Below are 25,293 nucleotides of genomic sequence, written 5' to 3'. Positions count from 1 at the left end.
GTGTATTATTTTTAAATTAAAATGAAAATATAAACAGATGCATTTTCTCCTTGGAGGCTACCAAACATAAAATTTATTTATTTCTGTATTACTGTTGGTTTATTAATATTACATAAAAGAAAGATATTCAGTTTTAAATTCTTGCCATGTAATTTGCCTTATATATTCTTTATCCAAATTGCATGCCTAGACACAGATTTATAAAAAGGTGGACAGGATCTCAGTATAATGAAACTGAAGTTTATAACGGGAAAAATCTCAGCTGGGCATAGATAAGCAATCCACTAATAAGAAATTCCTGATCTAGTGAGAGCTTAAAAATGTGGATGTTGATTTTAAGTGATATTCATATCCTAATCATTTTACAAAAGAAAAACAAAGTCTGCTACTCTTCAGAAATTAAAATGGACATATAGTCACATATTTTTTCCTAGAATATCAACTTGTTTGTATAATATATTGAAGCTGAACATAAAAATAAAGAATAAAGACTAAGAACTGAATAAATTCCTAGAAATATACCTATATCATATGGGAGGAGAAACAAAATAGATCTTTAGCATATGTTCAGTTACATTGATTACTACTAGATACTAGTTATAAAATTCAACAAATATATTTTCAAAAATTTTACTTTTATTATTACCAATAAAAATTCAGACTATAAAAATAATTCCTTGTTTGTTTGTTTGTTTTCTGGCTGCATCACATGGCTTTCAGGCTCTTAGTTCCCCTGATGAGGGATTGAACCTAGGCCCTGGGAAATGAAAGGTCTAAGTCCTACCCAGTGGACCACCAGGGAATTCCTTTAATAATTCCTTTAAATGGCAACTGATGTTTCTCTCTATCAGTTGGGGTATGTGTCTGTACGTCTCACAAGGTGCTTTATGATAATCTGCATAAAATCAAAAATACATTGCAATCATTTTTCCTTCCTACTCTGCTATTCTTTCTCTCTCTTGAACTGATAAATAATGACAAACATTCAGAAAAGAAAGTCATTCCACAAAAAAAAGCAGATAAAAGAATGAAAAATATCTTGATTTATTTCATCACATTTTTCACTTTTATTTTTAGTAAAAATATCCTATTGCTTGGCCTTTTAAATATCTACTGTGTATGTGTATATAAGCTCTAAAAACAGTATTTCTTACTATATATTTTATTAAAGTTTCATGCTAAATATTAAATTAAAAAAAATAAGTCTATGGTCCTCCCTCGGTCATTCCTGCACACAAGTCAAAGGATAACATGTATTCCACCAAAAAAATCCACATAAAATGACTCTGTTTTCTGGTCCAAGAACTCAGAGGTTACATGTGTTCTGCCTTCTCCCCACAAATGTACATTCCATTCCTTTTACCCAGGTGCATCCTTCATGTTTCTCCAATAGATATTTCTTATTTAAAATTCTGTTCATGATTTATCTTTTTTGGAAAAATTTCCTATGATTTTAACTTTTCCAATTATGATCTTGCCTTCCATTTCAGGGTCTTTCAATATTTATGAAGATGTTTTGGACATTTTTATGTTCATCTATTTCATCATGGTCTGGGACACTAGCTATCACTTTATTTGTCATGAGCAATTTCAGCACCAGTGAGACTTTGTTTTGCCGGAGGTACTTTGCTCATCGAGCACACTGCCACCACAGGGCTTCAGCGTTCAGCATTCATGATTCAGGGAATGAGATTATTGCATGACTTTTCCCTTCACAAAGCAAATACCTTCTCTATTATATAAAAATGTAATTTTAACCAGGAGTTGAATTCGTGTGTTTCCTTACAAATCCCATAACTGTTTTCTTCTAGACAAGTCTTCTAACTCCAACCAGAAATGACTACATGCTGCTCCATGAGACCACTGTTTCACTTAAATACAATATGCTCTAATTCAGGATAAATATCTATTTACTTCTTACATAATTGCTTTAAGAAAAAAGTCTTCATATATGTTACCAAAGTCTTTATATATGTTCAAAAATTAAAATAGTTAAACAAAAACATTTAAAATCACTAGGTTTAATGCTGTTCAGATAGGGACAGCTTTCTCTTCTCTTTGGTTCCTAGGCTCCAACGCTCACTATCATTTTTTAAAATGTGAAGCTCAGCAGAGTTATCAATATACTTGTGTACTCCAGAATATAAATACAAAAGATGAAAATTAAAAGATAATGCATTGGTAGTATTTGATTTTAAAGAATAAGAAGATATGCAGTACTTAAAAAAAATCATTAAATGGAGCTTAGTTGGGCTTAGGTGAGAAATACAGCTCTATCAGATTAGGGCACAATTTCCAACAAATAACAGTCTAATTTTCTGATCTGTAAAATGAGAGTAAAACTATCAAACTCATACAGATTAGTACACTGATCTAATATGGAATCACCAAGCATAATGCTCGATACAGAAGCATTCAATAAAGGCGAGCTTGTTTTATCTTCTTTCCTTTCCTTTCCTTTCTTGAGTCAGATCTATATGGAACAAAAAGAATGAGCTTGAGCTGAGTCATGTTTCAGGATACAATATAGGAACAAGGCCACTAATCTCAAGCAACTTACTTAAATCAGTACACTTCATATGAACAGCCAATTTACAATTTCATGGTGAATGTTCCCATTCAAGAAAAGTAAAAATTACCTCCATTCTGATCTTGCAACTGGGGAATTCTCAACAATTATGCTACTGGTCAAAAAAATGCATTTTTTTCTGAAAATAATATTATTCTGTTACCTGTTGTTAATGGTATCCTCATGCTTAGTACTTGTTCATTAACTACACACTTACTCAATAGACAATAATAAACATAAAATGGAACTGTTTAGTTCTCTGATAGTCATAAGAAAAATACATTATCTCTTTCCTTGTCTTGTCATTTGCAATAAGAGGCATATAATTTATCATGATAAATTTATTGCATAATTTATCATAGTCCTTGCCATTCAAATGCCTACTATTGCTAGGACAGATACTTTACAAATTAGAAAACTGGCATATCTATTTCTAAGAAAATACATTTTAGTAAGAATAATATAAAAATAAAATCACAAAATATCTCTAGATGTCTAGATAAATAATGATAAATAACAGTGGATAAAGTTTTAATATATTGTGTTGGCCTGAATCTAGTTTTTAAAGGATAAAAGTTGTTTGTGGAGGATTTGAAGAGAGACTCAAGAAGATTAAGTGTGGGTATTGACACTAAAACATTGGAACATTTGCCAAGATTAAAACCACTTGGCACTATAATAATGCTGGTGCTGCTGCTGCTGCTGCTAAGTCACTTCAGTCGTGTCCGACTCCGTGCGACCCCCTAGACAGCAGCCCACCAGGCTCCTCCGTCCCTGGGATTCTCTGGGCAAGAATACTGGAGTGGGTTGCCATTTCCTTCTCCAATGCATGCATGCATGCTAAGTCACTTCAGTCGTGTCCGACTCTGTATGACCCTGTGGACAGCAGCCCAGCAGGCTCCTCTATCCACAGGATTCTCCAGGCAAGAATACTGGAGTGGGATGCTATTTCCTTCTCCACTGTAATAATGAACAGCTTTAAATGTATCTTTTACTAATGGTAAGTTTCTGGAAGCTACAAGAATTTTTTCTGGTTTAATGTTTTTTGTATCCAAATTTTACTTCCCCATAGTCTCTTCTCTTAAAGAACTAAAGAAAATATTTATTTCTCATCTTGGACAAACATCCAAATAACATTTAAATTTTTTTTCTTTAGGATGAGAGTCATTATTATTATTATTAATCAATAAACATTTATTATCTACAACCTGGAAGACATTAGGTTATATGCTATGGGGAATATGGAATAAACAGAGCATGACACTTGCCTCCAGGAACTGAAAAGTTAATGTAATCAACACTAATTGATTAATTCATTCAATGCTTATGCAGTGAACATACAGTGTTTGCCAAAAATTGTGTTAGATATTAAAGAACTGTGGTGAAGAGGTAAAACTATCTAGCCCTCATGGAATTCATAATCTATTGGAGAGACAGACATAAAAAGCCAACAAGAAAATACAAATAAATAGCTATCACCAGTTGCTGCTGCTACTGCTGCTAATATCGCTTCAGTTGTGTCCGACTCTGTGCGACCCCATAGACGGCAGCCCCCAGGCCCGCCGTCCCTGGGATTTTCCAGGCAAGAGTACTGGAGTGGGTTGCCATTGCCTTCTCCAGTAATACTTTAAATTATAAAAGGTCCCATGGAGGAATGGGTTCTCAGAAACGGAATAGTGGACAAATAATACATAATTACAGATAACTTTTATTGAGTGCTTATTACTTATCAGGTATTCTCGTGCATGTTTCATATGTACTTATGTTTATCATAACAATGGTACCAAAACAGGTGTTTATCACCATTTTAGAAATGAGGAAACCTAAGCAAGGAGGAATGAAGTGATTTACTCAGGGCATGGGCGGTGTGTGTGTGTGATTCATGCGACTTGTGTCTGACCCACTGCAAACCCATGGACTGTAGCCCACCAGGCTCCTCTGCCCCTGAGATTTCCCAGGCAAGAATACTGGACTGGGTTGCATTTCCTACTCCAAGGGATCTTCCAGACCCAGGGATCCGACCTGTGTCTCCTACATTGGCAGGTGGATTCTTTATCACTGAACACCTGGGAAACCCTTAGTCAGGGCACATGGCTGGAAAGCAGCAGAGCCGGTATTTAGGTAGCTCCGGAGCATAGGCGCTCAGCCTCTAGCACATAATGTTCCTAGATCAGGCGAAAGTTTGTGATGGAAATTAAATGTACAACAGTGGAGGTACATACCTACAGCCATTTTCTATGAAAGTTTCCTGGAATAGGTGGAGTTTGAGTTGAGATTTTGGCATGGTTAGGAGATCAGGATATTTTATTTAGGAGGAAGGGATGTTTAGGTAAAAGGAATAACTTTTAATAATTAAATGAAGGAAGGACAAACGGACTTTGGTGGCTGAGGTATATGCACAATTAAAGATACGTCTACAACAGTCAGCTGGGCTAAGCCGTGGTGGGCCCTCAGTGTGCAGGCTGACATGGCATGATTTGAGGTCACCAAAACTGGGAAGGAAGGTCTCCCTGGGGGCCTTTTCAGCACAGCTGATCAAAATGAGATAAGGTATAAACCAAGAGAGCCACAGAGAGAATGAAAAGGAGGGAACAGATGTGATAGGCGATGTGTAAGTACAACTGTTAAGATAAGTTAACCGAATTGATAGTTGAATCAGGGTAGTGTGAGGAAGAGGGAGGCTATGAATGGGTTCAGGGTTAAGTCAGACATATTTTTAGCAGGATGACTTTGGGACAAGGCACTTCATCTCTATAAATCTATTTCTTCATCTGAAAAATGGAAAATAGTATACACATTTGTGACTATCTAAGTAGGAGTTGAAAATGACTTTCAAACTTTCACCAAGTCAGATAATTATGCCATTAGCCAGGATGAAAGAAAAGGAACATTTGGGTATGTTGAGATCTAGAGGCTTGTAACATATCTATGTGTATACATTCAGTTTGCAGACTAAAATTGGAACCTTAATTCAGGAGGAAGGTCCAGGCTAAAGACAACTACTAGCTATCAATCATGAGAGAAGACTGTGTAGAAAGAACCACAGCTGATGGAGTAAGAGAAGGGAGTTAGAAAGGATCAGTGGAGATTTAGAAAAAAGACAGGGCCAGGGAATCCAGTGCCAAAGTTTAAGCCAGAGAATATCTGAGAGTAATCCAATGGATCTGATCTACGGTAGATTACTCCTGGCCTTTGACAGAGCAGCTTCAGTACTGGGCTGAATGCAAAACTTGGGTTGTTAGGAGGAAAGAAAAAAGTGAAATAAAAGTCATTCTTTCAGTTAGTTCTGGTCCTTAAAAAAGGGATCAAGGAGAAAGCAGGGCTGGTAGGAATGTGTGTGTATTCAAGCATGTTTGTTTAGGGAAGAGTCAACATAATGGGAGAAATTAACAATGAAGAAGAGAGAGGTCATGATTGATGGTGAGGTCTCAAGTTGATATGAATAACAATAAATCAAGAGAAAATAAAGTGCATGCAATATCATTTATTGTGGGTCTACCATACCTTTAATATGTTCACGTTAATGTCATCAAGTCCTAAAACACCCTGTAAGGAATTATTTTTCCTATTTGCAGAAAAAAAAAACTGAAGCTGAGAGAAAACAAAGAGGTTGTCCAAGGATGGAAATGTGGTATTTGATGAAGTTAGGATACAAATTGAACTTGGCTGAATCCCAAGACCATATGACTAGAAGAAAGATAAAAATTTGACAAAGAAGACGAAGGAGTTGAGGGAGTTTAACAGGATGTTTAGAATTGCACAGTTAGGGCATCAAAACTGAGTTTGATGACTTCGGGAAGAAAAAAATCTGTAATGCACCACTGTGGTGCATTTAATGCGATTTTAGAAAGAGATTGCTAAGTAGCTCCAAAAGCATAACTGAGACATGAATTTGTAATGCATGCAGTCAAGTGCAGTTATGTGACTTGTTCTACTTTCTTTAGTTCTAACAGAACATCAATATTGAACAAAGGCCAGAATTCTAAAATTCATTGTAGGCTGGCCTATTAAAAATAAATGCTGAAGATAGCAGTTACGTTATTTGTCTATGAATACTCTAAACCTAAACTTGAAAAAATCCTGAATATAGAAAGGATATGAGCAACATATTTTTAAAAACATGGGATCCAGTTAAGGATATTACTGGGTCAGTAAAATCAAACAAGTCCTTAAATTTGATACTTGCCTTTTTTCCCCATCAATGAATACATACGTGCTGAGCATTTCCTCTGCAGCTGATGTTGGGAGGAGAGAGGAGTCCATTCCCCTCGTCAACTTCTAGACTTATAAGGAAGAAAAATTATATAAGTAGAGCAGGGCATGCTGCCATTTAGAGGGAATTAGTATACACTAGTGTATGCTAAATTATATGTAATAATCCACTAGAGAACAAAACAGTATATAAGATATCAAAATTGAGAGAAATAATGGGCCAAAAGCAATGAATGTTCCCTGGGTTAAGCATAAGGCCTACCTTCCTACAGCAGTCAGTCAATCATTGTGCTATATTAGGGATGGATACATCAGGTACTTCAAAATCTACCTCTTCTGTACTTTCATTTCACACCCTTGACCATTTGAAAAGGATCAGTTACTGTCTATCAGGCAGACAGTAAAGGGCAACAGAATCAGTCTTCATCTCTCTCTCTTTCTGGCGCACGTGCACACACACACAGACACACTAACCCACACTAGTCCACTGTCCACAAGTGTAAATAGCAGTGTCAGGCTATGTCAATGAGAGCAGGATGTCACAAGAATCCCATCACGGATGTGAGCAAGAGAAACATTCAGTTAGGAATCTTCCTGAAAAGTCTACTAGAGAAACTGCAAGGAAAACTGATTTTCCATTTCTGAAATTTTCATGAACATGATGTATCAGTAAGATCTTATTTATATATGCACCAAACTACGTGATTGAACACTGTGGTGGAGAAAAAAGATGCTATCTGAATATGTATGGCTGTGAGAGTTGAACCATAAAGAAGGCTGAGCACTGAAGAATTGATGCTTTCAGATTGTGGTGGTAGAGAAGACTCTTGAGAGTCCCTTGGGCAGCAAGGAGATCAAACCAGTCAATTCTAAAAGAAATAAACTCTGAATATACATTGGAAGGATTGATGCTGAAGTTGAAGTTCCAAAACTTTGGCTACCTGATGTGAAGAGCCAACTCATTAGAAAAGAACTTGATGCTGGGAAAGATTGAGGGCACGAGGAGAAGAGGGTGACAGAGATGAGATGGTTGGATGTCATCATCGACTCAATGGGCATGAGTTTGAGCAAGCTCTGGGAGATAGTGTAGGACAGGGAAGCCTGGGGTGCTGCAGTCCTTGGGGCCGCAAAGAGTTAGACATGACTTAGCAACTGAATAACAACAAATATCTGTTGCCTCTCCAATTCCACAGCAAACCCACAGAGGAGGATGTATTTCTCTATACACGATGTAATCATTTTGTGAAATGTTTAAACTGATGGGAATAAATAGGGCAACATACTGAGGATAACACAAAGAAATATCACTTATTTTGATTAAAGCACATTCTAATTTTTGCTGTGCATTTTCTCTGAAATCACAAAGTATCTCACAATCTGCAGCCAAGTTTCAGTTTAGTTTCAAGTTTTCAGTTATTTTTTACGTAAAAGATAAGTTTTTAGAGGATAGAATTAGTTGTCAGGGTTGCTACTTGATATCTGAAAGAGTCAGATTTTCTCAAGAGTCCTGTGAAGCAAACTGTGGTTCACACTCGATTGTGAATTTAAATACCAATCCTTTACCTCTGTCCATCCACTTTTCACCTTAATTATCTCAGAAGGCATTGTTAGAAACTGAAAATTGAGTAGTTTATTTAAAAGACTTTATGGGTTATAGAAATATATGGTATTCTTATCTGTAATAGTACTGAAAGCATAAAACAAGTGTAGGTGTTAATTAGATAGCTGTCAATCATGAAGTGCCAAGTCTCACATTGCTGTTCTTTAGTTGCCAAGTCATGTCCGACTCTTTCTGTGACCTCCATGCACTGCTGCCTGCCAGGCCCCTCTGTCCATGGGGTTTCCTCGGCAAAAATACTGCAGAGGGTTGTCTTTCTGTCTCCAGGGGATCTTCCCGACCCAGGGATCAAACCTGCATCTCCTGCATTGGCAGGAGGATTCTTTAAGCTACCTATTAATAATGAAAGGCTCTGCTCATAGGTTGTATATAAATTATTAACCTTTCAAAGTAAAAAGTGACATGAAGAAATGTCAAGAAAGTGACTTGAGGCCCCTTCTTCTCTGCTTCCTCCTTCCTTCTTCTTCATCTAGCTAACACTAAGATATGGATGACACTTCTTTGTTTATGAATGTTTGCTAAGGAGTCTCTCTTTTTTTTATTTTTAAAAATCATGATTGTTTTTTTCTTCTACCAATTTTATTCAGTTATGACCAAACTCACTGTGTTTTAATACACTCTGAGATTCTAAAATGAACAATGTTTCACTGATGGAGGATTAAGAACAATTGAAGAAATCAGTAAATCAGTTGGGGGTATGTTTGAATTTAAAAATATATATTTCTGCAATGCAGAAGTATGGCCAATTGGTGGATTATAAACCTCAAACTGAAAGACTGTTTCTTTAAACAATTCTGAAAAATAGCTCATGGAACATTTGAATGCCTATGTGACAACTCTGAGATCTATCAGAATGTGATTATAACATTAAAGCTGTATAAATATTATGAAAGAAACAATAAAGCATTTTAGCAATGCAAATAGATTGCACATTTTCTCTATTAAGTTTAGATATACCCTTAAAAAGACATAGCTATTATAATTTATAGTATAAAATTTTAATATGTGTTTATCTGACATACTTTCCACAATCAGATAAGATTATTGGATTTATTTTAAATAAAACTGGTCATCAGAAGAATATTAGAAGAATAAATCAATAGGAAACACCCTTTACCATGCATGTCACAAGCTAATTCATACATTCCTATTTCCTTAACCACACATTTACAAAAGAACCTTTGGTAGCTTGCAAAATTACTGTACCTAAAACTATTCATAGCCATAAAATGTGCTTATAAAAATGCTGTCCCTTACAACAACTATAGGTACTTCCTTCAGCTACAGTGACAGCAAAACATACATTTGCAAAATAATTGCTCCATCCTAGCTATAATGGCAATGTCTACTACAGACATACTGGCAAAATGCAAACTACTAACAAAAAGACAGAATACAAAAAAGAGTTTGTCAAATTTAATAGAATAATTATCAAGCATAACCCTGCAAAATTAGAATGTAGCCACATTGAAAGAGTAAATACTAAGTCACCTAAAGACAATGATATCAATCAAACATCAATGCTATTATTGCAGAAACAAAGGTATAAATACCCAGAGGATGTGAGAGAAAAATTTATTTTCCACATCCACTGAATCCTACCCTCATACTAGCTTTCATACCTACTGTTATTATTATTTAGTACCATAATATTTGTGAAGCATGTGTAATGTGCATGGAGCTGCATATGTTAAAGTCAAGTCCTCACTGGAGAACCAGAAGTGGATGCATTACCCTTGGAAAGTCAATTTATCTTAGAAAGTAACCCTGGATGCTGAAAACTTTCAGGAGGAATTTTAAGTCCAACAGTGGTTAAAATTTTGAGAATAAAGTTGTGTAGAATTGAGTACCCAGGATATAATAAACAATAGTACTGTGTGTCAATGTACAAGGTTGAATTGAATTGACTCATTGACTTACCTGGCATGTTGCATTGGTCAATGACTATACATAGTGGATAATGACTAAAATGACTATACTCACCAGATATGTGACAATCACTATCTAAAACCTTTCCAGGAGTAAAAAAATGTCCTCATTTGAAGTACATATAAGATTAAAAAATAGTTTATTAATTTCTGTATGTATTTTTGTTTTCTGTATGTATTTTTGTATTAATTTCTATATTCTTTTACAAGCAAAAGATATCCTATTGTAATTCCAGATAGTGGATGATACCAATACTCTCCAATAACCGTTTGCTATTCTTAAAAGTGGGGAAAAAAGTTAGATTGGTTATCATTTTGTCCTCTGGAAATAAGAAACACTGATGATTTTCATTAGTCCAATATTATAGTGATTTAATCTAATAATTAGAATATATGCTAAAATGCCCAGAAGCATTTCAATGTTCTCTATTAACTGTTCACTGGTAATAAAATTATTTATCTTTTGAGAAACCAAAGACAAATTTTGACATATTCACCAACACAGTAATTGCCTACTATATTTTCCTAAGAGCCATCAGAAGTATTATAATTCACTTTCTCAAGCAAAATGTGCACACCTTTGTTACAAACAGAAAATAATTGCTTTTCTAAATTTGACTATGGAAACACAAAGTGTGTTTTATGTACTAAGGTGGTATCCTCTCTTTCAAAATCTCCCTTGTGAACGAAGAAAGTAACATAGACATGTATACACCGTCAAGTGCAGAACAGATAGCTGGTGGGAAGCTGCTCTATAACACAGGGAGCCAGCCTGGAGCTCTGTGATGATCTAGAAGGGTAGGCTGGGGTTGGGGGTGGGAGGCTCAAGAGGGAGGTGATATATGCAAAACTGTGGTGATTCGCATTGCTGCATGGCATAAACCAACACAACACCTTGTAAAGCAATTTTCCTCCCATTATAAAATAAAAATAAAAACTGCAAAAAGAATTGTCCCTTGGTTTCATTCTTACAAAGCTAATATCCTTCAAAGGGTGTTCTAAAATTTGGGGCTTCAAGCTCAAGTTATATAAAAAAGCAACTGGGACTTAACAGAGAGAGAAAAGGAATCACATACCAGAAAGAAACTTAAGCAACATGAGTTAGCTTTTTATTGGAGAGACTTTTTGAATGGTTATCAAAATGTATTCCTTTAACCTAATGAATATTTATCTCATTTCATGGGCCTAATAATGCCTTACTTAAGACTTTTGAACAAAAGACTAAAGGTAACAGGTTTTTGTTTCTTTTGTATCAACTCCTTTCCAATACTGAACAGGTTATTTGGAAGCCAGAAAGGCCAGATAAGTTTCAAAAAGGGTTATTTAGGGGTGGGAGTATGGAAGCAGAGCTGGTTCATGGCAATATTAAAACAAGTGGACTAATCTTGCAAAACGCTTAAGACAACCAATGACTCAGGACCAAAAGACCCTACAAACTAGCCATATAATAGCATCACTGTCAAAAGAGCAATGTACATGTACAAACACACACTAATTTTATAAAAACAGTTTTAGAGATAAAATGGAAAAAAACAACTTACTGAAAAGTCTTCAAAGATTTTCTTGAGTTCTTCGTGACCATGCCTTTCAGCAATATGTGCTGGATCTGAACCTTCCGAATTTTTTATCTTAGATGCCCTGGTTGCTCCTGAACATTGAAGCAAATGAACAGCCAAGTTCTTTAACCCAAATTTTGCTGCACAGTGGAGAAGAGTTGGAAGTTCTTTGAAATAAGAATCTGAAATAAGCAAAACAGAATAATTTTTTTCATCATATTTGGAACCATATAAGAAAAAGTCAAACACAATCCATTCTTAAAAATAATTCCCACAAAGCATTGATGACTTTTAGGGTGATTTTGCAAATAAGAAACCATCAGTGTTTTTAGCAGTGTAGACTCTCCCCTTTCTATTCCTCATCTTAAATCAAGCATACATTAATATTCTCACTAGCATTAGTGCCTCTCCCTTACTTGTGTGGTAAGTTTAATATAGAAAGGCATATCAATCTCAAACGGAAAACAAAACAAAAACATTTCATTGTAAAAACTCATTTTGAATGTATTTCAGTATTAACCAGATACTTAAATAACAAATAAATTCCTCTATAAGATCTTTTTGGTGTTTTATACTTCCATGCCTACTTTGTTTCCTTTTGAAGTTGAAATGAACACGAAATTCCAGGAAGGGTTATGTGAGATTTCTTTTTTTTTTTTTCCATTTATTTTTATTAGTTGGAGGCTAATTACTTTACATCATTACAGTAGTTTTTGTCATACATTGAAATGAATTAGCCATGGATTTACATGTATTCCACATCCCGGTCCCCTCTCCCACCTCCCTCTCCACCCGATCCCTCTGGGTCTTCCCAGTGCACCAGGCCCGAGCACTTGTCTCATGCACCTAACCTGGGCTGGTGATCTGTTTCACCCTAGATAATATACATGTTTCAATGCTGTCCTCTTGAAACATCCCACCCTCGCCTTCTCCCAGAGTCCACAAGTCTGTTCTATACATCTGAGTCTCTTTTTCTGTTTTGCATATAGGGTTATCGTTACCATCGTTCTAAATTCCATATATATGTGTTAGTATACTGTAATGATCTTTATCTTTCTGGCTTACTTCACTCTGTATAATGGGCTCCAGTTTCATCCATCTCATTAGAACTGATTCAAATGAATTCTTTTTAATGGCTGAGTAATATTCCATGGTGTATATGTACCACAGCTTCCTCATCCAGTCGTCTGCTGATGGGCATCTAGGTTGCTTCCATGTCCTGGCTATTATAAACAGTGCTGCGATGAACATTGGGGTGCACGTGTCTCTTTCAGATCTGGTTACCTTGGTGTGTATGCCCAGAAGTGGGATTGCTGGGTCATATGGCAGTTCTATTTCCAGCTTTTTAAGAAATCTCCACACTGTTTTCCATAGTGGCTGTACTAATTTGCATTCCCACCAACAGTGTAAGAGAGTTCCCTTTTCTCCACACCCTCTCCAGCATTTATTGCTTGTAGACTTTTGGATAGCAGCCATCCTGACTGGCGTATAATGGTACCTCATTGTGGTTTTGATTTGCATTTCTCTGATAATGAGTGATGTTGAGCATCTTTTCATGTGTTTGTTAGCCATCTGTATCCCTATCAAACTACCAACAGTATTTTTCACAGAACTAGAACAAATAATTTCACAATTTGTATGGAAATACAAAAAACCTCAAATAGCCAAAGTAATCCTGAGAAAGAAGAATGGAACTGGAGGAATCAACCTGCCTGACTTCAGACTATACTACAAAGCCACAGTCATCAGACAGTATGGTACTGGCACAAAGACAGAAATATAGATCAATGGAACAGAATAGAAAGCCCAGAGATAAATCCACGAACCTATGGTCACCTTATCTTCGACAAAGGAGGCAAGGATATACAATGGAAAAAAGATAACCTCTTTAACAAGTGGTGCTGGGAAAACTGGTCAACCACCTGTAAAAGAATGAAACTAGAACACTTTCTAACACCATACTCAAAAATAAACTCAAAATGGATTGAAGATCTAAATGTAAGACCAGAAACTATAAAACTCCTAGAGGAGAACATAGGCAAAACACTCTCCGACATAAATCACAGCAGGATCCTCTATGACCCACATCCCAGAATTTTAGAAATAAAAGCAAAAATAAACAAATGGGACCTAATGAAACTTAAAAGCTTTTGCACAACAAAGGAAACTATAAGCAAGGTGAAAAGACAGCCCTCAGATTGGGAGAAAATAATAGCAAACGAAGCAACAGACAAAGGATTAATCTCAAAAATATACAAGCAACTCCTGCAGCTCAACTCCAGAAAAATAAATGACCCAATCAAAAAATGGGCCAAAGAACTAAACAGACATTTCTCCAAGGAAGACATACAGATGGCTATGTTAGATTTCTGTGTGAGTTTTTTCTTTCAAAAAGGAACTGCAACAGCAAATACAGGTAGGCACTTTTATAAAAATCTTCAGTATGGAATTTTTCATTAGGATTTTATAGGTTTCATGTCAATGTTTTGGAGTTCGAATTTCTTAATTAAATATTAGCTATTAGTTAGAAGACATGATGTATTAATTATACATAACTATAAAATGATGAATGCAAACAGCTACCCCAATGATAACACACACACATACACAAACTGATGAGTAATAGTTTATTATTATTCTATACTTTCACACCCTTGCTAGAAAAACTGTGTTACAGAAATTACACATCACCTCACTTTAATTGCTGTGGCATTATTAGAAGAAAGCAATGTGAAGATTTATAGTAACAGAAACAAAACCATCAAAACAGAAGTCAATTTTCTTTCAGCAAAATTCTGAAGTAGTGAAAACAGCCACCTCATAATGTTTTGGAAAATTGTGAATCTGGCCTCATTTATCTCTTTGCTATTTTGTAAACCAAAAAAAAAAAAAAAAAAAAAACCAAAAGGAAGAGACAGGGGATCTAAACTTGGTGCTTTCAATTCACTTGGGTGTGTGGGTGTTTGAGGGCTAAATAAATTATTTAGTTTATTGGTTTGTATGTTTAAACAGGAAACAGAACAAAACAAAAGTCTTTAGGACATGTTAAAGACTTCTGGTAAGGAAATATTTTATCCTTCAAAATGTGTTAGAACTAAATGGCTGTAGGTAGATCTATGATTGAATTTCAATGACAAAAGCACTGGCCCCTCCTTATATGGTGTGCAGTGAGTAAAAACTTATCAAGTGTTTTATAAAGATGAGCTTATAATAGGTGAAACTGTTCAAGGTAGGTAGCAATTTTCAAACTAAAAAGAATGTATTTTCTTAAAAAGGAATTAAGATGCAAATTTCTATTTATTTCCATTTAAATAAGCTATAAAATAATTTTCTGCTATAACTAAACAGGAGATGGCAAGAGTGAACGTTGACATTCTAAGAATCAGCTAACTAAGATGGACTGGAATGGGTGAATTTAACTCAGATGACCATTATATATACTACTGTGGGCAGGAATCCCTTAGAAGAATTGGAGTAGCCATCATGGTCAACAAAAGAGTCCGAAATGCAGTACTTGGATGCAATCTCAAAAATGACAGAACGATCTCTGTTCGTTTCCAAGGCAAACCATTCAGTATCACAGTAATCCAAGCCTATGCCCCAACCAGTAACGCTGAAGAAGCTGAAGTTGAATGGTTCTATGAAGACCTACAAGACCTTTTAGAACTAACACTCAAAATAGATGTCCTTTTCATTATAGGGGGCTGGAATACAAAAGTAGGAAGTCAGGAAACACCTGGAGCAACAGGCAAACTTGGCGTTGGAGTATGGAATGGAGCAGGGCAAAGGCTAATAGAGTTTTGCCAAGAGAATGCACTGGTCATAGAAAAAACATCCTCTTCCGACAACACAAGAGAAGATTCTACACATGGACATCACCAGATGGTCAAAACCAAAATCAGATTGATTATATTCTTTGCAGCCAAAGATGGAGAAGCTCTATACAGTGAACAAAAACAAGACCAGGAGCTGACTGTGGCTCGGATCATGAACTCCTTATTGCCAAATTCAGACTTAAATTGAAGAAAGTAGAGAAAAGCACTAGACCATTCAGGTATGACCTAAATCAGATCCCTTATACAGTGGAAGTGAGAGGTAGATTTAAGGGACTAGATCTGATAGACAGAGTGCCTGATGAACTATGGATAGATGTTTGTGACATTGTACAGGGGACAGGGATCGAGACCATCCCCAAGAAAAAGAAATGCAAAAAAGCACAATGGCTGTCTGAGGAGGCCTTACAAAGAGCTGTGAAAAGAAGAGAAGTGAAAAGCAAAGGAGAAAAGGAAAGATATACCCATTTGAATGCAGAGTTCCAAAGAATAGCAAGAAGAGATAAGAAAGCCTTCCTCAGGGATCAATGCAAAGAAATAGAGGAAAACAGTAGAACAGGAAGGACAAGAGATCTCTTCAGGAAAATGAAAGATACCAAGGGAACATTTCATGAAAAGATGGGTTCGATAAAGGACAGAAATGGTATGGCCCTAACAGGAGCAGAAGATATTAAGAAGAGGTGGCAAGAAAACACAGAACTATACAAAAAAGATCTTCACGACCCAGATAATCACAATAGTGTGATCACTCACCTAGAGCCAGACATCCTGGAATGTGAAGCCAAGTGGGCCTTAGGAAGTATCACTACGAACAAAGATAGTGGAGGTGATGGAATTCCAGTTGAGCTATTTCAAATCCTAAAGGATGATGCTGTGAAAGTGCTGCACACAATATGTCAGCAAATTTGGAAAACTCAGCAGTGGCCATAGGACTAGAAAAGGTCAGTTTTCATTCCAATTCCAAAGAAAGGCAATCCCAAATAATGCTCAAACTACCGCACAAGTGCACTCATCTAGCACTCTAGTAAACTAATGCTTAAAATTCTCCAAGCCAGGCTTCAGCAATATGTGAACCATGAACTTCCAGATGTTCAAGCTGGTTTTAGAAAAGACAGAGGAACCAGACATCAAATTGTCAACATCCGCTGGATCAGCGAAAAAGCAAGAGAGTTCCAGAAAAACATCTATTTCTGCATTATTAACTATGCCAAAAGCCTTTGACTGTGTGGATCACAACAAACTGTGGAAAATTCTTCAAGAGATGGGAATACCAGACCACATGATCTGCCTCTTGAGAAACCTTTATGCAGGTCAATAAGTAATAGTTAGAACTGGACATGGAACAACAGACTGGTTCCAAATAGGAAAAGGAGTACATCAAGGCTGTATATTGTCACCCTGCTTATTTAACTTATATGCAGAGTACATCATGTGAAACGCTGGGCTGGAAGAAGCACAAGCTGGAATCAAGACTGCCGGGAGAAATATCAATAACCTCAGATATACAGATGACACGACCCTTATGGCAGAAAGTGAAGAGAAACTAAAAAGCCTCTTAATGAAAGTGAAGGAGGAGAGTAAAAAGTTGGCTTAAAGCTCAACATTCAGAAAACTAAGATCATGGCATCTGGTCCCATCACTTCATGGGAAATAGACGGGGAAACAGTGGAAACAGTGGCTGACTTTATTTTTCTGGGCTCCAAAATCACTGCAGATGGTGACTGTAGTCATGAAATTAAAAGACGCTTACTCCTTGAAAGGAAAGTATGACCAACCTAGATAGCATATTTAAATGCGGAGACATTACTTTGTCAACAAAGTTCCATCTAGTCAAGGCTATGGTTTTTCCAGTAGTCATGTATGGATGTGAGAGTTGGACTACAAAGAAAGCTGAGCGCTGAAGACTTGATGCTTTTGAACTGTGGTGTTGGAGAAGACTCTTGAGAGTCCCTTGGACTGCAAGGAGATCCAATCAGTTCATCCTAAAGGAGATCAGTCCTGGGTGTTCATTGGAAGGACTGATGCTGAAGCTGAAACTCCAGTACTTTGGCCACCTCTTGCGAAGAGTTGACTCATTGGAAAAGACCCTGATGCTGGGAGGGATTGGGGGCAGGAGGAGAAGGGGACGACAGAGGATGAGATGGCTGGATGGCATCACCGACTTGATGGACATGGTTTTGGGTAAACTCCAGGAGTTGGTGGACAGGGAGGCCTGGCGTGCTGTGGTTCATGGGATTGCAAAGAGTTGGAAAAGACTGAATAATTGAACTGAACTGATAATTAAACCAAACCAAAGTTAGTAAAGAAAAATATTTTCAAGATGTCAGATTTTTACATGCCCTTGGTCATCTTTCTCTGTTATACCATCATCACTTGCCAGTTGCTGCCTTACGCATTGTTCCTGCACATTGCTATTCTGGTATACTTTTGAATCACAGTTATTGCAGAACAAAATATTATTTTCATTAAATAAGTGTTTAGTCAGTATACAAATACAGTCACCTATAGCCTGTTTGTAAATTTTTCAAGTTTAAGGTGATATAGTATTAGAAACAACTACAATAAACTTCATTAAGAATCTCTCTTTTTATACACCAGGAAGAATAAAAAAGACAGTGACCAAGCAGACATGGTTTTTCAGGGCTCATTTCTTGACAGTTTTGATATTCTGAACCATGTTTTCTGGCTCATAAAAGGAAGAAGTTCTGCTGATTTAAGATTATGCTGCATATACAAAATGGGACTACAGGCTTGTAGGTTGGTTCCTTTATTTTCCATTTCTTTATTTCATTTTTAGTTGTAGCCGAAAGCCCACTAACCTACTAGAAGGCTTTGTGAAGTTATAGACATGAAAAAGCTTTGGAAGTCATCTTTCCAGTTTACTACCCAGCAAGAGAATTGCCTTCCTACAGTCTATAAGAGATAATCTTCCATGTACTGCCTGCATAGCCCTAATGATCGAGTGTTTTTTACTTCCTAAGGCACCTGTTTCTTGATTAGACAACACTGATCATTAGACATTTTTACTTCTGTTGAGGTGAAATGCATTTCCTCTAAATTACCTGATCATCATATCCCTTGAGCTATACAGAATATGATCCTTATGAAGGTGTGGGCTTACAATCAGCTGGCTTTGCCATATGTTCACTGTGTGAAGTTTCAGCAAGCCACTCAGTATTTGAGCCCAGCTGTATTTCAGCATCTCAGTATTTCAGCATCCAAGTTTGCAGGGCTATTGACATAATTAAATGACAACATATTCTAAAAAGTGCCCACAAAAATCTTAGTTTCCTTTTCTTTCTCTCTTTTGCATCAAATGGTTTAAAGCTTCTTTATCCTAACTCACCTTTGCCCCAACCTTATGATCACAAATTCATTTCACTATTCCAACTAGTTATCACCCTAAGAGGCGGACTCCATTTTTTAAATGGTGGATCTGTTTGAAACCTGTCCCAATGTGATCATTACAGCCATCCCTATTATGGTCTTGGATGAGGTTATTTCTGCTTCTTAGTTTCATTATGTAAGAAATGCTCAGCTTGCTAAGGTACATGACCAATAATTAGAAAATTTCTAATTTGTTTTTTTAAAAAATTAATATATGGCAGAGTTAACATTTCAAAGAATTAAAATGTTTTGTAGGAGTAATATTAGTTGTTTTAATACAAATTAGATCATGACCTCTAGCATTATTTTTCAGGACATTAAGTTAAATATACTTAATGTATGTGTATATATCATTATATTAGTATAGATATTATATTTATATATGAATAATGGCATTCATATCAATAAAGGTATAATTATGCTAAATAGTTTGGGTTTTCTGGTATCATGTTTTTTATAAAATCATACTTTTTATATTTTACCTTGATTTGATTACTATAAGAATTTGAGACAAGAATGAATTGCTCTGTGTACCATACAAGTGCGTTTATAACAGTGTAAGATAAGAAAGTTCTCTTAAAAAAACAAACAAACAAATCTTGTTGGGTGAGCCTATCTCTCCTGGGCATTCACTCAGTGTCAGAGAATGCACACACGCATGGTCAGTTGCTAACTTATGTCCGACTCTTTGTGGCCCCATAGACTGTAGCCTACCAGGCTCCTCTGTTCATGGAATTTTCCAGGCAAGACCACTGGAGTGGGTTGCCATTTCCTACTCCAGGGGATTTTCCCAACCTAGGGATCGAACCTGCATCTCTTAAGTCACCTGCGTTGGTAGGTGGATTTTTTATTACTGAGCCACCTGAGAAGCCGTCAGGGAATGAGTGCTGATCAAAGAATGTATCAGTGACTCAGGGGATTATTGCAATCTATCCCTTGCTCTTCTTCAGTGCTTAATTTTATTCTAGACCACATGATTAGTAATGTTTTTGCTTACAGATATTTATGTTTTGATTGCTTTTGAAAAATTACAGAAGTGTCATTTCACTGATCATGAGTTTCAGGAGTTTTGACAGTTATACATATCTACATAACCACCACCCAAAACAAGCTGAAGAAACTTTAATCACCATTGCAAGTTCCCTTCTGTTTCATTTGAGTCAATTCTCCACTTCAGAGGCAACTACTGTCTAGTTTTTAATCAAACAGATGAGTTTTATCTCATGTGATATTTTACACAACTGGAATCATACAGTATATACTTGCATTCCATTCTCTTATTTCTGATGAGAAGTCAGATGTAATTCATATTGTTTTCCTGTATGGCATGTGCTTTCCTCAATACACACATCCCCAGGTCAACTCCTACCCCAGGTACTTTTAAGATTTTCTCTTTATCTATGATTTTTCTCAGTTTAACTCTGGGGTGGGTAGGTATAAAATTTTTGTATATATTCTGCTAGGGGGTTACAGGGATTATTGAATTTATGGTTTAATGTCATTCATCAATTTTGGATCATTCTCCAGCCTTTAGTTCTTCAAATATTTTTCTGCTCATTCTCTCTTTTTACTCTGAGAATTCAATTACACATATGTTTGATATGTAATATTATCCCATAGACCTCGAGTCAAATCTGAGTAGATAAGCTGAGTTTGTTCTTCTTTTAAAGTTTTACTTAGACTCTGGATTTTTCATCTTTTTCAGTTTGAATAATTTATTTTGACTGTCTTCAAGTAAACTGATTTCTTTCTATTTTTTCTACAATTATGCCCACCTAATATTCAAAAATTTTCTGATATTATATGTTTCTATAATTTCCTTTTTTTAAATTATAATTTCCACTGCTCTGATGAAATTTCCATCTCTTTATGCATTTGTACCATTTTACAGTAGATTCTGTAACATACATATCATAATTATGTTAATGTTCCTATTTGACCATTTTAACATCTGGAGCATTTCTATGTTTGCCTCTAATGACTATCTTCTCTCGACCACAGGTCATCTTTAATTCCTTCTTTGTATTTCTTATAATTTTATATCCGGTGCTGAACAATGTACTAAAGGATCAAAGTGAACAATATCTACCCCAGGAAAAGGCACACCCTTTCTTCACTCAGACAACTAGACTTGAAAGCTGACTCAAACTAATCTGTAGATGAGCTGAACTTGGTCATTTTTTTGTGACTTCACTTAGATTTAGTTAATCACTGGCTTCAAATACTTTGAGGGCAGAACCATAATTTTCTTGCACAGCATGGGATCTAAGCTTCGGTGAGACTCAAGAAATCTCTGTTGCTCTACAGACTGGCTGTCAGCCTTTGGGTAACTGGATGGTTATTCTTCCTCTCAAGTTCTGCCTCCAGAAGTTTTCACATCAGAATATCTCACTCAGATTTTGTACAGTCTCTGTATACACCCAGTTAAGGTAGATTCCTTACTATCCTAAATAGGGGATATTACTCCACTTTTACAACTCTCCATATTTAGAATCTGTTTGCTGCTGCTTTCCATACAATAAAAGCTTTGATGGAATTTGTTTCAGCAACTCTGTCCCACTCCCACTCTTTAGCAGCCACTAGTGGTCCAAGAACTGAGAACTTCCAGATGTACAAGAAGGATTTAGAAAAGGCAGAGAAACCAGATATCAAATTGCCAACATTCATTGGATCATAGAGAAAACAAAGGAATTCCAGAAAAACACTGGCTTCTGCTTCATTGACTATGCTAAAGCCTTTGATTGTGTGGATCACAACAAACTGTAGAAAATTCTTAGAGATAGCAATACCAGACCACCTTACCTGTCTCCTGAGAAACCTGTATGCAAGTCAAAAAGCAACAGTTAGAATCAGACATGGAAAAGCTGACTGGTTCCAAACTGGAAAAGAAGTATGTCAGTGCTGTATATTGTCACCCTGTTTGTTTAGCACATATGTAGAGTACATCATGTGAAATGCCAGACTGGATGAATCACAAGCTAAAATCAAGATTGCCAGGAGAAATATCAACAACCTCAGATATGCAGAGGATAACACTGTAATGACAGAAAGTAAAGAGGAACTGAAGAGTCTCTTGATGAGGGTGAAAGAGGAGAGTGAAAAAGCTGGTTTAAAATGCAACATTTAGAAAGCTAAAATCATAGCACCCAGTCCCATCACTTCATGGCAAATAGAAGGGGAAAAAGTGGAAGCAGTGACAGACTTTATTTTCTTGGATTTCAAAATCAGCATGGATGGCAACTGCAGCCATGAAATTAAAAGGCACTTGCCCCTTGGAAGAAAAGTTATGACAAACCTAAACAGCCTATTAAAAAACAGTGACATCACTTTGCTGACAAAGGCCCATCTAGCCAAAGTTATGGTTTTTCTAGTAGTCATGTAGAGATGTGAGAGTTGGACCATATAGAAGGCTGAGCACCAAAGAATTAATGCTTTTGAACTGCAGTGCTAGAGAATACTCCTGAGAGTCCTTTGGACCGCAAGGAGATCAAACCAATCAATCAATCCTAAAGGAAATCAACCCTGAATACTCATTGGAAGGACTGATGCTGAAGCTCAAGCTCCAATACTCTGGCTACCAGATGCAAAGAGCCAATTCACTGGAAAAGATCCAATTGGAAAAGATGCTGGGAAAAAGTGAAAGCAAAAGGGAGAAGGGAGTGGCAGAGGATGAGATGGTTAGACAGCTTCTCTGACTTAATGGACATGAATTTGAGTGAACTCTAGGAAATAGGGAAGGATAGGGGAGCCTGGCATGTTGCAGTCCATGGGCTCTCAAAGAGTCAGACACAACTGAGAGACTGAACAAGAAGGGTCTTTCTTGACCTACTGCCTGCCTCCAGTATTGATATGCTAGCTTTGTGCACGTAAGACAACCTACAAAAGAGTTAGTGGGTGATGCAGACCCACTCTGTAATGGGGGTTCTTTGGGATTTTCATTCATCACACTAGCTCAAGTGTAGCCATTAACTATTTGCTAAATATTCAGCTGGTTTTTCTTTACTCCTCATCTATAGTGAGTTCTTGTCTTTTTGCTTTGTAAGGGATGAGGAAAGTTATGAGTTGCTTCTCTATCGTGAAGGACTTGTTTTTTTCCTGGAACTTAGTTCATTCAGATTTCTTTTGTCATTCATTTTCTGCTGTATTTAAAAAGGCTACTATGATTTTGAAGATCATCTTGCTTGTTCTTCCTATCACAGTAAGAATAGTAGACTCTTATGTTGTTGTATATCTTAATCAGAAGCCAAAGTCCAATGAGACCTAAAGACCTTAAGTTTATCATTTCTTAAATTCACAGCTTTTGTTTTGTAAATAGTTTGCTAATCTCACCTATTAGATTAAAATAATAGATTCTTTAAGGTATTAAAAAAACTTTTAGAGTGTACTTAATCTGCAATATACATCTCATTTCATATATTTTCATGAAATATAATTTCATTTCATGGCAATTTTCATTTAATCAAGATTGTTCATTTGCTAAGTCGTGTCCAACTCTATGATCCCATGGATAGCAGCAGGCTAGGCTTCTCTGGCCTTCACTGTCTTCCAGAGTTCACTCAAATTCATGTCCATTTAGGTGATGTTGTGTAACCATTTCATCCACTGCCACTCCTCTCTCCTTTTTGCCTTCAATCTTTCCCAGCATCAGGGTCTTTTCCAATGAGTTGGCTCTTCACATCAGGAGGCTAGAGTATTGGAGCTTGAGCTTCAGCATCAGTCCTTCCAATGAATAATCAGGGTTGATTTCCTTTAGGATTGACTGGTTTAATCTCCTTGCAGTCTAAGGGACTCTCAAGAGTCTTCTCCAGCATCACAGCTCAAAAGCATCAATTCTTCAGTGCTCAGTCTTCTTTACAGTCCATCTCACATACATATGGGCTTCCCTGGGAGCTCAGCTGGTAAAGAATCCACCTGCAATGCAAGAGACCCCGGTTCAATTCCTGGGTTGGGAAGATCCGCTGGAGAATGATAGGCTACCCACTCCATATTCTTGGGCTTTCCTGGTGGCTCAGCTGGTAAAGAATCCGCCTGCAATGGGGAGACCTTGGTTCAATCCCTGGGTTGGGAAGATCCCCCTGGAGAAGGCAATGGCTACCCACTCCAGTATTCTGGCCTGGAGAATTCCATGGATTGTATAGTCCATGGGATTGCAAAGAATCAGACATGACTGAGCAACTTTCACTTCACACCCATACATGACTACCAGAAAAACCACAGCTTTGACTAGATGGACCTTTTTTGGCAAAGTGATGGCTTTGCTTTTTAATAAGCAATCTAGGTTTGTCATAGCTTTCCTTCCATGGAGCAAGAGTCTTTTAATTTCATGGCTGCAGGCACTGTCGGTAGTGATTTTGGAGCCCAAGAAAATAAAATCTGTCACTGCTTCCACTTTTTTCCCTTCAAGGTATAAGTAAAAAAGCCATAACTCACACTAGGGTGTGGCCAAATTGCTTTTAACTTTTTTTCCTGACAAATTTTCAGTTTTCAGTTGTTTCAATCAATGTCTTTCAAGTGGTAATTTCAGAGGAACAGAATTAAATGTCTGGTAGAGGAATTTTCCAACAAAAATTCAATTTCATTAGCTTTGGAAATAAAAATAAAAGAGATGACCTGGAACCTAGTAAAGAAATCAAGTCACATATTTATTTAGGCTGAGCCATTTCTAACAGTTTAAGATAATCCCTATAAAAGATGGCCAATAATTAGATTGAAATTCTCAAACCAAAGCTTTCAAAAGATTAACCTAGCTTCCCAGAATAATAAAATGGGAATATGCCCAGGGTTAGCTTTAAAATTTTTAAAGTAAGATGCATACGCAAACTAGAAGTGCATGCATGTAATCCTCTGTTCTCTTAAATCATTATCTGGAATAGTAAATCTTTATTCCCTCAATGTGTGATGGACAAACAATGAAGCACACGCCAGAGAAGATACAAAGTCAGGGGATCTGCCTTCTAATTTCAGCTCAGCCACTAAATCTGTGGTACTTACGAAAGTTCTTTCACTTCCCTGGACCTCTATTTCTTCTTTTATAAAATTATAAGTTTGAGGTCAGAATTGTAGGACTTAGGATATTCTTCTGGGCTAGAAGCTATGCCACATATGGTTTTAGGGTAATTTTCCCTGGATGCTAATCAGATACCAACTAAGTAGGTAAGGATGATATTTGCAAAGTTGAATAAAGGTAATG

The 25,293-nt window shown here is 36.6% G+C and overlaps 1 protein-coding gene across 7 annotated transcripts in view; it reads right to left on the bottom strand.

Moving 5' to 3' along the window:
• BANK1 (B cell scaffold protein with ankyrin repeats 1) overlaps positions 1–25,293 on the bottom strand; it is a 402,106-nt gene that overhangs the window by 157,556 nt on the left and 219,257 nt on the right. For all 7 annotated transcript variants that reach the window (XR_011482523.1, XM_020884241.2, XM_070452188.1 and 4 more), the window contains exon 7: positions 11,869–12,065. Coding sequence is in view for 6 of the 7 variants with exons in the window: in XM_020884241.2 (XP_020739900.2) it covers positions 11,869–12,065 (197 nt within the window). In the remaining variant the exon portion in view is untranslated. The remainder of the gene's footprint in view (positions 1–11,868; positions 12,066–25,293) is intronic.

This window comes from Odocoileus virginianus, chromosome 21 (assembly GCF_023699985.2).
Source record: "Odocoileus virginianus isolate 20LAN1187 ecotype Illinois chromosome 21, Ovbor_1.2, whole genome shotgun sequence".
In the NCBI taxonomy this organism is placed as follows: Eukaryota; Metazoa; Chordata; class Mammalia; order Artiodactyla; family Cervidae; genus Odocoileus; species Odocoileus virginianus.
Note: the sequence above shows the minus strand (reverse complement) of the source record. Positions and strands in the feature narration are given on the sequence as shown.